General features: G+C 35.9%; 1 protein-coding gene across 1 annotated transcript in view; it reads right to left on the reverse strand.

Moving 5' to 3' along the window:
- Positions 1–14,949, reverse strand: part of LEMD3 (LEM domain containing 3) — a gene marked incomplete at its 5' end in the record, with an annotated part of 47,447 nt that overhangs the window by 12,159 nt on the left and 20,339 nt on the right. Inside the window, 7 exons of the mRNA XM_010141511.1 lie at positions 400–578; positions 806–908; positions 1,912–2,013; positions 3,742–3,890; positions 3,971–4,050; positions 5,952–6,019; positions 13,008–13,074. Coding sequence (XP_010139813.1) covers positions 400–578; positions 806–908; positions 1,912–2,013; positions 3,742–3,890; positions 3,971–4,050; positions 5,952–6,019; positions 13,008–13,074 — 748 coding nt within the window. The remainder of the gene's footprint in view (positions 1–399; positions 579–805; positions 909–1,911; positions 2,014–3,741; positions 3,891–3,970; positions 4,051–5,951; positions 6,020–13,007; positions 13,075–14,949) is intronic.

A 14,949-nucleotide genomic window follows, 5' to 3' on the forward strand; every position in this document is an offset into this window, starting at 1 on the left:
CAGGAATCTCAAGTCTACAAGTTCTGATTTACCTGCTGTCAGGTATAATTGAATATATTACTTCCAGTAAGTATAAGGCCTGTCAGAATTTGACCATCTAGACTAATGTTAATTCACAAAAAGGAACAAGCAACTCATTTTGGCTGCATGCCCTCTGCTGTATTTCTGCAGCAGCTGTAACAAAAAAGCTCATTTTGCTCGAAAACAAGGCAGACACTGAATAAACAGGAAGAAACCTACGGAACCACAAGGTAACAGAGAAATAGCACTGACAGTCCGTAACAGTAAAAGGTGTGAAAGCAAACAAGTCTTGCATGTTCAAGCAACAAAATACCACTTAGAATTTAGATGCAGAAATGGCAATAATTATATTTGCAAAATATAACTGAACTCCAATACCTTGGCCTTGCCACACTTTTGATGGTATTACTAAAATTTTGTCACATGGTGCAGAAGGTTGCATCCATTTCCAAACCAGGAACTCAGCACCACCTATTCTTCGTGTCTCTGTGCGAACTCTAGATTCATTTGCTGCAAGAAAGTCAACTGATCTATTCCAGACTTTCCTCATTTTCCTCCTTAAAAATTGAAGCAAGAATTACAAAGTTAGCATTGTAACAACCTGCACAGTTGACATCCAGCATGTAAGAAAAATCCAATATCCCCCCCCAACTGTGTCAATAAGAACCTCCAAAATATTACACCGCGCAACCTACTGAAATTAACTTAGATAACAGACCAATTAATTTTACTTTTTTTCCTTACTTACCCATAAGGAAATGCAGAACTTATAGTGAAAACATACCTGTCCTGAGGTGGTATTAGAGAATCACGCACATGTAAAATAGGCATGTAAGGCTGCAAGTCTTTATTTTCAGAACATGCCTCACTGTGACTTCTTAGCACATCTGAGGACACCATAAGAAAAACTGGTAACTACATAGTTCATTGAAACATTAAGAAAAATATCAATTCTGGCAATGGACAGCTATTCTGAAGACCCCTCCCAATTTCAGTAAAGATTTTTTCTGCATTTTCAAGTATTTATCTTCCTAACCATGCTGAAGGCAAACCAAGAAAACTAACCACACACAGTGCTTCCAAGTACCCCAAATAATTTGGAATAAAGGAAAAGATTTCTTGCAGTTACTCTTGATTAGTACTTTTAGCTGTTAGCAAGGACAGCCACCTTTGAAAATAAAGTGCTTTTTCCCCGCCTAACAAAACTTGATTTGCAAACAAAACTAAGAAAATGGTCAAAAGAGGAAAACAGCTCCAATTTGACTACCTTCTCTACATTTATAATGAATGCCATAGGTGAAAGTAATAAGACAATTTAAGTAAAATGCAGCCCAAAACAGATTAAAAATAACTACTGAAAACATTGTGGCTTCAAGTAGAAAGGCAGAATTTCAGAATCCAATTATGTATTTTATTATAGTAACATAATGGTAACATAATTTCTCCTCAAAGTGACTAATTAAAAAGCTCCTTCTTCTATGAAAAGCTATTAAGGATGGAATTGAGAGCTAACACACATTTTAGTAGTGGATATTTTAGGTAAAGGTAGCTGAAAACACAGATACAGAAGGCATCTGAAGTCAACAAATATGGCATTTACATCAATTTTCAACAGTAAGATAAAATACCACCAAGTCAATGGGAATTTTTTTTAAAGCCATGCTGATGTAATTCACAAGTTACAATTTTTTATACCAAAAGCTCTGATCAGGTTTAAAGGATGATTTAAAAAACAGAAACAAAACACAAACCACACATTTGACCAAGAACTCTAACAGCCTGATGACTGACAACTAAACAAGCAGAAAATGTAACTGAATTAGTGACAGTACTTTGAAAGCTTATACGGAGCTGATACAGATACATCAGATTTGACTCAAGAACTCGTACCTATGATTTTTACCACCATATCATACATCTGCCTCGTTTCTTCTTCCTCTTTCGCCCAACGGTATTTCATGTAGTACAAGACTCCCCAAACCACTGCTATACCTGCATTAAGATGTTTAATACTCTTTTAAACAGTATTAAAACATTGGTTATTTAACAAAGTTCACAGCACATACTTCAGAAATTGGTTGAACTAGCTAACATTAAGTACTCTAGATTTCAAAGCTAGTGAAATAAACTTGCTGTCAATAACTCAGGAACAGGAACTCTTAAACTTTGAAGAGAGGTTACCTTTAGAAAAAAACATTTCATTGTTTTTACACGATACCAGACTATTGTTACTGTGATGGAAAATTTTACCCACTTGTGAAGAAAAACAGTAAAACAACTAAATTGGAAAAATTGAAAGTCATATCAAAAGTCACATAAACTGACAATTCAGAGCACGTCTAAGATTTTAAAATGCCCAATATTCACTAATTCATAGACAAGTCACATGCTATAGATGTACAGGTCAAAACTAATTAACTTGGACTGCTTTAGTTCAGCTACAGATTTGTATTTTTTGCAACAAAGTACTACATGCTCTTTTTCCATTACTTTTAATGATTATTCCCAACAAGGACAATCTAGTTAGGAAGGCCTGCAGCACAAGCTGCAAAACAAAAATATCTTACTCCTCCTTCTGTCTCGGGCTGAGGGCACCACTACACCCATGATCTCTTCACAATAATAAAACACCCAAACCAAAACATACACAAATTGCAGTTATAGTTCCATATATATATATATATATTCCATATACCAGTGATCGCAAGGTCATGTTAACTGATACATCAAAGAGACTGAGGGACACTTCCTCAGGCCAAAATGGGGATTAGTTAATGACAATACTTCTAATAATTATACAATGGTTTATTTTTGAAAAGGTGGTTAATATTAATCTTAATTACAGATGAGAAAGTAGAGACACAGAGCAATTTGCTCAGAGTGACTGATGAGACCAGTGGTTGACTTGAATTCTGAACTTCATCTCCACAATCCAATTCAAAAAGCTAGCGAAGGAGGTCTCAAGTCAGCAATCTCATACTTACGAGTAGAAAAGATTCTGGGATAAACAATTTATTAAATATTCAATAGGTGCAAGAGATGAACTCTGCATCTTCAGTGTGTCTAACCAGCCACATGGAAAAGAATGAAGTGCCTGCTCTCAGCTGTATATTTACGTTCCACAGTTTTCAGTATTATATTTCAGAATTAAACAAAATTTAAAGAATCTGAAACTATCAAAGACTAAATGGATTAGTCTTACTAAAGCATTAGATACATTTTGACAACATAGTCTTAGAAGTAAGAATTATTGGTGACAACCATGTTGGACATACGACTCCTCCTAGAACTAGAAAACCCATCTTTTCTGTAATTATGTTTCCAAAGTTCCTAGAACAGCAGTGAAATATCCTCAAAATTAAGGCTATCGTGTCTTTTTACTGAGGATTTTGCTTTTTAAAAATCAGTTCAACCTGGAGTTTTTGAAAGCCACAAGGCATTGCTTTGGCAGGAAAAAAGAAACCAAACAACCACCACAGAGTTCTCAAAGAAATGAGTATGTTCAGCTTCTTCAGCTGTCTACAGCAGCAGAAGATAGTAACCATGTGAAAATACAGTGGTGCAATAGAACTGCAAAACAAACTGCACTGTAATCAAGATAGCAGTTGGAACTCCAAGTTTTAACGTTGAATAAATATGTTCTCTAAAAGCACTGTTTACTTTTCCCTGTATAGTTACATATAAGTTATAACAAAAAGTTTGATTTTTTAATTAACTTACCCAAAAGTAATATTGATAATCTGTGAGTTACATTAACAAATGCACGGCGAAAACGACACCTGAAAGACATCTTTGGACTAGTGGATTCCAGATACTTCACATCCGTCACATTAGTGACATCCACCTCATTAGGATCACTGCTGAGACACCTATTAAAAAATATACAGTATTTACGAAAGAGGCTAAATTCTGTTAGAAGAAATTAAGTTAAGAAATAAAGATCACTTACTTTATACCAACGTCTTCCCTACTATTCAAGATCCATTGTAATGACGTGTTAAGTACACTTTCGTATTCTGGATCTAAATTCTGTTAACAGACAAAGATAAATGAGTAATTTTGTAAATAACCAGAAAGTTATCATGCCACAGTAAAATTCAGATACTGCACAGATTAGTAGTCAAAACTATGTTGCTTTGTTCGATTCTTCATCTTTTAAGTGTCCACTTAGTTCATAAAGTCAGTCTATACATGCTATGAGCAGCCATCAGACTTAATAGCATACATCAAATTGAGGACTGTTTGAAAAGTCAAGCCACATTCACTATTTTATTAACGATTCTAATCTACAGCAAGAAAAAATTTTCAGCCACTAGGTGGTGCTCGTTGAAAATCTACTTCTAGAGTAAAACTCAAACTGAATAAAAACCCAGCTGAAAATGGGTCCTATAAAAGTCATTCAGGTCTTTTTTTGTATGCTGCTTGAGTAAAACAAATTTTAACTGTTATTTTGCAATTCGTCCCATGTTTGTAATTCAAGAAATTATATTACTATATAGAAATTGACTTTAAAAAAATTAGTTGGTATCAACTATCATAGAACATTCACTGCCATCTGAGCTAAGGCTGTCTCCGTAGTTTGTTCACCTTGTATGTTCTTTTGCAGAAAGAGAAAAACAAAAATGTAAGTTAGTACTGTATTTGAAATTCATACTCTCAAAAAAGATTTATCTCCATGTTTCCTTTGAACCTCTCATAATGTAACTGCCCTTGAATTAGAGGATAAGCACCTAAGAAAAAACAGTAACTGTTCTGTTTTCACTTAGAGAGTGAAATATTGAAGTTGTACAATGGAACACTGAAATTCTGCAAAGGATTTATACTTATACTCCCAAAATTAGGAACTCTAGGGATTAAAAAAAAACTTTGTACAAAGTGACAAGTGTTCATATGAAATCTGAGCTTGGAACTAAAACAGCTGTAATGATAACAACTGTCATTCTTTCAGCACAATAGACAGGTAAGACCATAAGTTATCTGGCATCAACTTCATTTTTTCCAATATACTCCCACAAAGCACCGGTTGTCACAGATGTAGAATATCACTGCCAAACCATAAACCAGTGTTAGCAGCTTCTTCAAGATGCTCTTAACATTGATCCTTTTTGTCTACTAGGTAAATGTTTGCCAAAATGTAAAATTTCTATGTTTGTAAAAGTCCCATCAGGTTAACTCACACCACCCCCGCCATCCGACCAAAGAAATTTTATACTCTCAACCTTTTAAAAGCTTCAAGTAGTTTTCCACTGAAGGGTACACCAATGTGGGCTAAATTAAACCCTACAGCTGTCAAGACAAGGCAAGAGTCATCTTTTATTTGGGGAGTGAAGCAAGAGAATAACAGCAGAGTGGGATTTCATAATACTGCACACCTATCAAATTAACAAAAAGGCCTTTTTTGACCGTTTCTATTTAAAGCATCAATGAACGGTGTCTCCATACAGCTACTGCCTGTCAGACACTCAGGAGCACTACACATATCCACATGTCAACCTCTCCTTCCAAAGAAAGGAAAACAGTAGCCTTTTCTACTAAATCTTAAAACATAGTATACTGATTTCTGGATAAGGTTCTAGATATTGCAATTTAATAGATTTATGATTTGCATGTTGGTCAACTAATCTCCATCAATTCAAATTATATCCTGGTGTTTTTTTTTTTTTAAAAGAAAAGGCAAAATAACAGCATGCCATTGAAGCACTACTACTTACACTTTCATTGCTCTTAAGCCAGTTTCTTTCATTTTCCCTCTCTCCCAAAACTTTGCTACATCCCCAAATAAAAATTGTAAGTAGCATATGTTAAAGACATCAATTTCAAACATTTCCAAGTAACATTTAATACCAAATCAAATTTTAGTCAATACACTAGATTTGAAACAGCCTTACAAGTCTTATACACAACCAATGAAAAATACCTCGTTTGCTTACTTTTAAATATGCAGCTGCCTCCTGGATGGTAAGATTTCTTTGAATAGAGCTGCCACATTCATGTTCCCCTGGTAAAATTAAACTTTTGTTTATTATGATCTACTTAGTACTGCATTACATAAAATACAATCACCTAAACACAAGCTTACCATTAACACATCCACACAAGTAGCAGTAGCTCAATAATTCTCAGAAGTTCCACTGAAAATATGGAAAAATCGCTGGACAAATTTCTCCTTCAAAAAGAAGTTAAACCTGAAGATTGTCACAGCTAACAATATGTACAAATCACATCAAATACAACCAGGTATGGCTCAGCAAGTGTATTTCAGTACTTACACTGAAAGTAGAACAAAAGGTAGTTTTAATAACTATTAAAAAGATGTTACTATAAAACTGTTGTTGTACCCTGACTCAACTTCTTCCAAATAACTTACATTTACTCTGAAATATGTATTATCTTTTATATAGGATGAAGTTAGTTCCAGCTGCAACACATCCATAATAGTATTTCAGGCACTATGAAGTTACTGCATTTTAGGTTGGTCCTAGTTATCATAAAAATTCCATCACCTTCTGAACATGCACAAAATCTCAATATGGTCTGAAACCAGTGGTTTTAACATCCTCCTAATTCTTCTGGAAAGCATGCAGAAGTAGTGAGGAAATAAGGTATTACATGCACAGTCAGTTCTCACAGCCACATGCCATCATCTTCCTGATTTCTTTGCTAAACTAGAGGTACCTGATTCATAAAAAAAAAACCCAACCATATCAACAGTCACACCAACACAAAGTCACATACAAAAGGTCTAACACCAGTTCTATCTATCACTAGGCCATCATTTCTAAAGAACTGTCAGAGAGTAGCAAATAATTTTCCTTTTTTTTAAATCTTAGAATCTATAAATATAATTTTACTGCACCAAAACAATAAAATAGGAAACAAAAAATCCAGTCTTTCACTGACTCAGGTCTACACCTGCACTACCTTCCTGAATCTATGCCAAGCTGGATTATTCCCAAAGTCATAGCAAGGCTAGGGAAGTTTAAAATACTCATGCATATCCAAAATATAAACCTTTGCTTATGCTCTTACAAAGTACTTTAAGTTGGAATTACTCCACACTGAAATACCCTTTAAATGGAGCAACGTCAAGTATTAATTCTCTACTCAAAAAAGAACAGAGGCAACATGAGCAAAATTTAGTAAACACTAGGAAGTTATGGAGAAGCATCTTCATGTCTCATTCACAGCAGAGAGCTCCAAGTGTTTCTGTAAAGCAAAAGTCCGTCTCAAACTGCTAAAACAAAGTTTTGTTCAATACAGAGTTAACTGAATTTGCAAGCACATCAGCGTAACAGGAATGCTCTTCTCTTACTGTTGGGTTATAAAGAAATACTAACAAAGTGCTCATATGATAACTGTCTCTAAAAGTGCAGCTGGAACTATGCCTGTGTGCATGTGCATCTTTTCCGTCAGGCACTGAGCAGAAAAGTCACTACTTCAAAAGTTGCTTCACTTGGTAATTAACATGCAACACCTTAGACTTTCAAAGTGCCTGAGCGTACTGTAACAGCAAAACTTCAAAGATCGCTGGTGAAAATTGACACCACCTTTGCCAAAAAACATTTCTGAACCTACAAGTCAGCACCAGAATTGGAGTTGTGGGATATTCTTATACATAATTTTGTCAGACATTCATTTTGTGCAGCATAAACTTTACAGCCTGCAAGTTTTTATGTGTAGTCATCAGTGATATCATGTTTCAAAATTAGTGGCCTTGGGATAACTGTATATCATACTCATCCAGTCTCTGGTGGAAACATTACTGTTTACTGATGAAACACATACAACCAACCCAAAATGTGTTTCTATAGAAGCCATATGTACAGTCTCAATCGGGTATAAAGTTGTGTGACATGAACGAGGTGGATAGGTATTGATCCATTTAAATTTTTCTTTGTTGTTTCGTAAGACCTGAAATACTCCTGAGATCTTTCTAATATGGAAAAAAAAGCATGTTGGTCATAACTTGACTGAACAAAACAGCTTGTCGGAGCAGAGGGGTGAGATCTTTCTTCTTAAGAGTTTTTGTTTGGTTCATTTTTAATTATCTAGATAAGCAGGAAAGCCCATATATGAAATAAAGAGTGAGGTTTATACACAGAAAGCAATCAACTCACACAAGCAAGAGACCAGATTGTAAAAAATTAATTCTTCAAAACAACTTTCAGGATTCATTTTGGCTTTTCAATCTTACGAGAACACAGTACTACCTCTTAAAAAGAGTACAAAAGCTCCCTTAAATGGAGAACTACTAGATCACTGTAGTAGTTCTAAATTCTAATCTTATTTGCCTTCTTCCAGGAATTACGTTTATACAGTGTGCAGCCAACACACTGACTTCACAGCTTCTGGTCTCATCTTCAAAACTCAGCAGACAGCTTCCTTGCAGCCCTGCTTCTCAATTTTTTTTTCAGACTATATTCCCTCTGAATAAGTTTAACAGTTAAAAATGCCTTTGTTGCCTAGGCTCTGACAATGTCTAAGGCCCATCAGTTGAAATTACCCTCATGGAACGCTCGGGGGAGGGGGGGGGGAAGGAATAATCACTTTCATCTTGCCGCCCACTCTTGAAATGAGTAAGCTAATCAGAGTTACAGAGTTTCAGTCCTGTACAAAAAGCTGTTGGAGATGCAGTTTCTCATTCCAAGCATCTACTGCTGAGAACCTTTTAACAGTTTTCTTCTGAGAACTTCATGAACTTGAAAGCCTGCAGAAAGTTAGGCAATTCACAAGTCAGAAAACCTTCTGTTTCACTGCAAACAGCAGGATATTCCTATATGCCATTTCAGTCACCACTTTAGCTAATAGTTCTCCAAATGAAGGCTTACTTTGAATAACTTTGGTGCAATCATTAACCGCTTGGCTTGGAAACCCACTTTCCATGGTCTGAGCCAAAAATGTTTCCCAACTGTTCCATCTGAGGCCCTATGCCCAGGAATAAAACTGAAGCAGAGGGAAAAAACACCCCACACTTTGCACAGGTCTGCTGCAAGATACATCTGAGCTCTTTGTAAAAGCTGCCCCTCTGTTAAAATGTCTAATGTGAGATTATACAAAGCATGGATCTTTGTGCTCAAACTTTCCTTGTGCACAGATCACTTCAATTTCAAGTGCAATCAGAGAACCATGATACTGCCTTCTTCGTGAGGCGAGAAGTAACGCATTCCAGCAAGGATCACAAAATTAACTTTTAGCTTATGTTAGTGTACTTGAGCAAGTCACATAAAAAGTTGAGTTCCTCTCCTAGAAATACTAACAAAAAGCAAGTAAAGCCTCACTTCTAAAGAAAGTTTATGTTTGTTCTCTATATTGAATTGCTTTCAATATAGAAAATAAGTCAGATCTGCTTTTCCATGAATGCTAGAATAATGGAAACTGACTCTGATTTGGGCACTTAGCTTAATTTATGACCTGCAGCACATACAGTTAACAGAAATATTCAGAATTTTAAAGTATTTGCTTACAATCATTCTCTTTAAGTAAATCATTCTCTTAAAGTACCAGAACCAAAACCCAGTGGAAATCTAACACTTTAAAGCACACATGGATTTAGCACAGATCTCTAGCTTAGAGCTTGGTGTGATACAGGCAACCCATACAAAATCAAACAGTACATAAAACACTTGTTTAGCAGGAGTCATGTTTACAGGTTACTTGTAGCAGGACACTAAAGCAGGTCGCTGAAGAAAAGGGGGAGCAGGACAAGTAAGAAAGACTGATCTCCCAAAGGCAAATTCACAGTTTAACAGCACTGCGGAAAACCAGACCTTGCTAAGTAGTCTTTAAAGCACTGGTTGGAAACAATTACCTGAAAAACTCAAGATTAAGCAGAGTGGCAGAACAGAGAGCCCGTGACAACAATCAGATACAACAGCTGACACTTGAAATTAAGTAATATCCCAGATGGATTTTTTTCCAGCCGTGGATTTATCAATAAGACTTAGTATTTATGGAAGTCTAATTCATCCCTGCATCTCAAGGACCTGAGTTGCCCATCTGCTCAGAACTAAACCATCTAAACCTGACAAATCATCGGTCTGTAGAGAATACCAAGCAGAAGAAATGTTTAGCTAAATAAAAATTCTTTTATGTACAAGAAAGTAGGGTCACACCTATGGGTAGCTGGCTGCTTCTGGCGGACATAGCGGTTAGGTATATTTGTTTTGCAATCCTGACTGAAAATAGATATGACCTATGTCTGAAGTCTCTCCAAGAAAGACCAAGACATCCAGTAATTAACATATGCCTAAAGGAAGTCTTATTTAAATAAAGAACATATTTTGGTTTAGGAGAGTGTTAAGCACTGAATTACACACTGTCTAGAAAACGTTGCTGCTTTGAAGGCTGAACCATTAGACAAGAACACATGAACACGAACTTCAACTCAGAACCAGGTAAGTAGACGCTGCTTCTCCGCCTAGCTTCTTGTGAGGTAGGCATCACTACAGGTTGGGCAGACTAGTAATTCTGAGAACAGTGAGGCAATCTATTTTTACCTAGGAGAATCAAATTATTTTACATCATATCAGACCACCATAGTACAGAATAGGCATCTACAGTTGGCAGACAGTATACTGAGTCACATAAAGTTAAACTGCTATCCTGCCATTTTCTTCCTTCAAACACCTTCCAGTGTTTTACTTTCTAAAAGTCCCATCACTTGCTCTCCAGTTGAAGCTGACAAGGCAAGAAACTATCTCAGTAAGAATGTAAGAAATCTAATAAAACAAAGAAGGCTAGAAACCAAATTCTGAAATGACCATCTTTATGGTAGTCAAGACATTGAATAAAGCGTAACAGAACAGACTACTGCAAGTTTCCAGTCTGCCTTTTTAATGTTAATAGCTATAACACGAACAAATGATTCATAGCCAAGTATGAAATGAAAGAAACTTTTCCAAGTATGTGACAGACCTGAAAAACACTACTTTCACTAAAACTTCTCTCTCTTTTGAAGTGATGCATTGTGTACAAGATCAACACTTTTAAACCCTACATCTCTCTAGCAGCTTTCTCTGCTCTGTGACTTTTAAACAGATTCCAAATATTGTGCCAGGTCTGCATCAATATGGTATTGAAAAACAGACAGCAGACTTCTTCCTTTCATACCTTTAGAAATTTGGCATTGAGGATAACTTCTAAGTACAGATGAATTAGGTCATTCTTCAGACTGCATGAAAGCTACGCTGGTGAGCAACCCAGTAATCTCACAATACAGCTTCAACTTGGGGGATCATCTAGCCAGAAGGTATAGCTATATTTTTTAAAAATAAGGTACTGAAGATTTCTCCTGGCAAGGAATAGACTAATAGAGATTAATGCGTCTTTGAGACCTGGGGAAAAAAGCAGTCATCTTGGAGCATACAAATTCCTCTTATAAGGCAGACAGGTAAACATTTTTATAAGTGTACATGCACATAAGTAAGCCCTAGCTAATGAAAAAAACCCTCCCTTTCTTTCACAGGATGTAGAAATGCCAAACTTTTTTACCCAGGGAAGTACATTGTTTACTGTATGGCCATGGGAAGGCCAGATGACACACTAAGGGAACAGCAGGCTGTTAAAGAATGGGAGAGAAGTAGTGTAACCCACTATTTCCACTACACGTAAGTCAGTGCTCTACTCCACACTAGCTCATGGGTCTCCCAAGACACTCCCCACACACCACAGTTCGCTACCTCTCACAGAAAAAAAAAATTTTGCCCCAATGATCTATAGTATAGAAGTATCTACCACCATCTATTAAGCATGAAATAGTTTGAAACAGAAAAATGTATCAAGATGTAAACGACCTGTGAAAGATCAACACTGCAAAGCATTCACAGAAGACTAAAACAACTATTATTTTGCATGCACTCAGGTTAAACATAATTCTTTCACTATATTGGGTTACAGAATAATGTATCCAAGAATAAATCTGTGGGGTTTGTCCAAACATCTATTTCATTTACTGCAGGTATTATAAATGGAAACAAAAAGCTTCTGCAGGAAGATTACTCTTGCAATTTAAAGGTATTACAGAGCTGCTCAAATTCCTCAAAGATTTCCTACATGGCCTTGACATTAAACTGTCAGCCTCACATCTGACACAGTTGTTTCCACATTTTTTAGCGTCCAAGAAACGTCTGTATAATAGCAGAAAAGCCTTCTTGGGGAAACTTGCTGTTGCAAAACAAATAGTTGGCACAAACAACAGTAAGCCTTAAAAAAAAATCAAAATAAACCTGAGCCACTGCCTCCTAAACACAATATGGATTAAATAAGCAAAGGTGATAAATAAATGGCTTAATAGTCAAAATAGATTCTGCTGTAACTCACATTCACCAGATGCCAGTTATAAACAGTCTTTACCATTTCCTGATATGCAAATATCTATGCCATTTAAAGCTGTGTTAATTATGACCCTAGGCAAAAGCATTGTATTTTTTACTTTGAATGTTCAATAATTAATACTAATCCTTAACACCATCTCTGACACATTACTAGATAAAGCACTTTTCATTACTATATCAGTGGTATGGTTAAGTTGGACTGTTTTGTTAGACAAGGCCAACTTGTTCAACTACTACTGTTCATTGTATTAGTAAACATTTTCTGATTATTGTGAAATATTTTGGTTTTCAGACATTTTTACACCATAGTGAAATAGCTACCTCTAGAAGAAATACATATTCTTCTCCACATACAGCATATTTAAACCTTTTTAATGTAATTGGATTAATAATGCATTAAGACATTAGATCAAAACACACAGAGATCACAATATCTAACATTCTATCTTGTTATTTAAAAAACACTGCAACAAAAGGTGCCACACTGGCAGCATAAGTGATTTAGAAATGGGATTTCTAATTTCCCCAGAATGGAACTCCTAATGGCTATCAGGGTCCCTGCATATACCAGCTGTTGCAAATCACTGTCTGAGCATAGATGTCTTTGTAGCTGTTGCTGTAACACGCTTAGTCACAATATTTTTAAAGTGTTACCTGCTACTTGTGCCAATTTATCATGAAGTGCATATAAGCTGTTCATCATTAGACTTTTTTCGTTTTCCTAGAATTGAAAAAACATACTCATGTTAAAACAAACATTAGTGGAGTTATATTTTTTTCCATTTAACCCCAAAATCTTTTATATACCATGAGATAAAAATTGGTTTTACACGTAGAGGTGGAAAGCTGTAGTGTTTCACATGTCAAGATGAAAGCAATAGATTTTGAATCAAGGTATTCACAATATTTATTTTTCAGATCTTGACTGAAACTTAACTAGATTGCAGCCTGGACTTTGATGGATCTGACAGTTAAAACTGACAGCTCAAAAGGTTATTTTAATACTACGGAGAGAAGAGTGCAATGACACAAAAGAAGTTTGGTGGTTTGTTTTAGGGGGGGTTGTTGACAGCTATTATGTAAAAATAAAACAGTTTTATTCTTAATAATTGTGCAGTGACACATCATACAAGCCACAGTAAAGTACCATCTGAACATATTCCCACGTAAAATCCATAGTAAAGTAAGATTTTTGCTGTCCACCTTCAAACTACATAATTAAAAAACAAAACTTCATTAAAAAACCCCCACAAAACCAGAAAGCTGTGGACTATACCATCTTGCCAATACTTCCTGCGTATGCTACTAGTATAAAAAGGCTTCATCCCCAAAAACAAGCATGAATGAGATGTGACATGTTATTTACAGGGGAGTTAAACTTACCAAGATACTGAGCAATTTCATTGAAATATATCCAGAAACATTTTATATTAGAAGGAATTATTCAAAATATGAAGATGAGGAACACGCAAGTACTACATATATTGGGTACTAAAGGCCATTCTAAAACATTCGGGTTTTTCTGAAGTTGGTTCTGACTCCTAGGGCAGAGTCCAATGGCTGAGATAAGACTAGAGCCTTTATTCAGAAAATATGCAAGGAAAGTAATTTTCCAGTTTGTGCACCTGCTGATTATACTCCCAGTGAAAAACAACTAAATATATTTTAATTTCCTGATGTACCAGCACTGCTTAATTTAAAAATTTTTTTTACAAAAGAAAATTGCTACCAAAAAGCAGAATACTCCTTTCATTGATCAAATATGTAACAAATTAATTCTCATAGTCAATATCAACAATTACCAGCATCGCCTCTCCTTACTGGTCCTACAAAACCATCACTGAGATTAAATTGACACAATTGGTACTCCGCACAAAACTAACCAACCTTATTAACTCACTTCCTGGCTGGAAAATACTGGGCATGGCAGCAGCGGAAAATCATTCCCCTACCACAAACACCCACCAAGAGCAGTACTCCAGGTTCCATGTGATTGCCAGTAGGTACATCCATGACTCCACTAATAGCTACACTGAGACAGACATGTAAAACATTTTTGTGACCAAATTCTTTTTTCCTAAATTAATGGTCAGACCACATAGGAAGAAACTGAATGGTATAACCTTCTTAGCTAATGAACAATTAAGCATGGAGTAGGATTCCTATGCAACACTACGCAAGAACATGGTAGTATACATAACAGGTTTTCATGCTGTCAAGTTCAGTGCACAAGATGCATTCTCTCGTGCTACTAAACTTACTCTGAAAGAAACCTCAAAATTTGAAAATTTATCCCACAAAATTCAAATTGTTCAAAAGATTCAGAAACATTTTTCTACCAAAGAAACTAGCCACCTAACCAAGGCCACCTATTTAAAGTACGGAATTATTCCCTTTTTGAGAGCTCAATCCTAGACACGCCAAAAACCAACGAAACCCCTCCCACACACACAATTATCTTGCAATACTTGCTTATATATATATGCCTAGGAAAAGCAGATCACTATGCTTACAGTCTTGGCAGAAAGACTGAAGGCCAGAAGAGAGAACCACCAAAACACATGCCGCAGAACTAAGAATAATACAGATACCTTCA

The sequence above is a fragment of the Buceros rhinoceros genome, unplaced genomic scaffold (genome assembly GCF_000710305.1).
Source record: "Buceros rhinoceros silvestris isolate BGI_N320 unplaced genomic scaffold, ASM71030v1 scaffold14028, whole genome shotgun sequence".
Lineage (NCBI taxonomy): Eukaryota > Metazoa > Chordata > Aves > Bucerotiformes > Bucerotidae > Buceros > Buceros rhinoceros.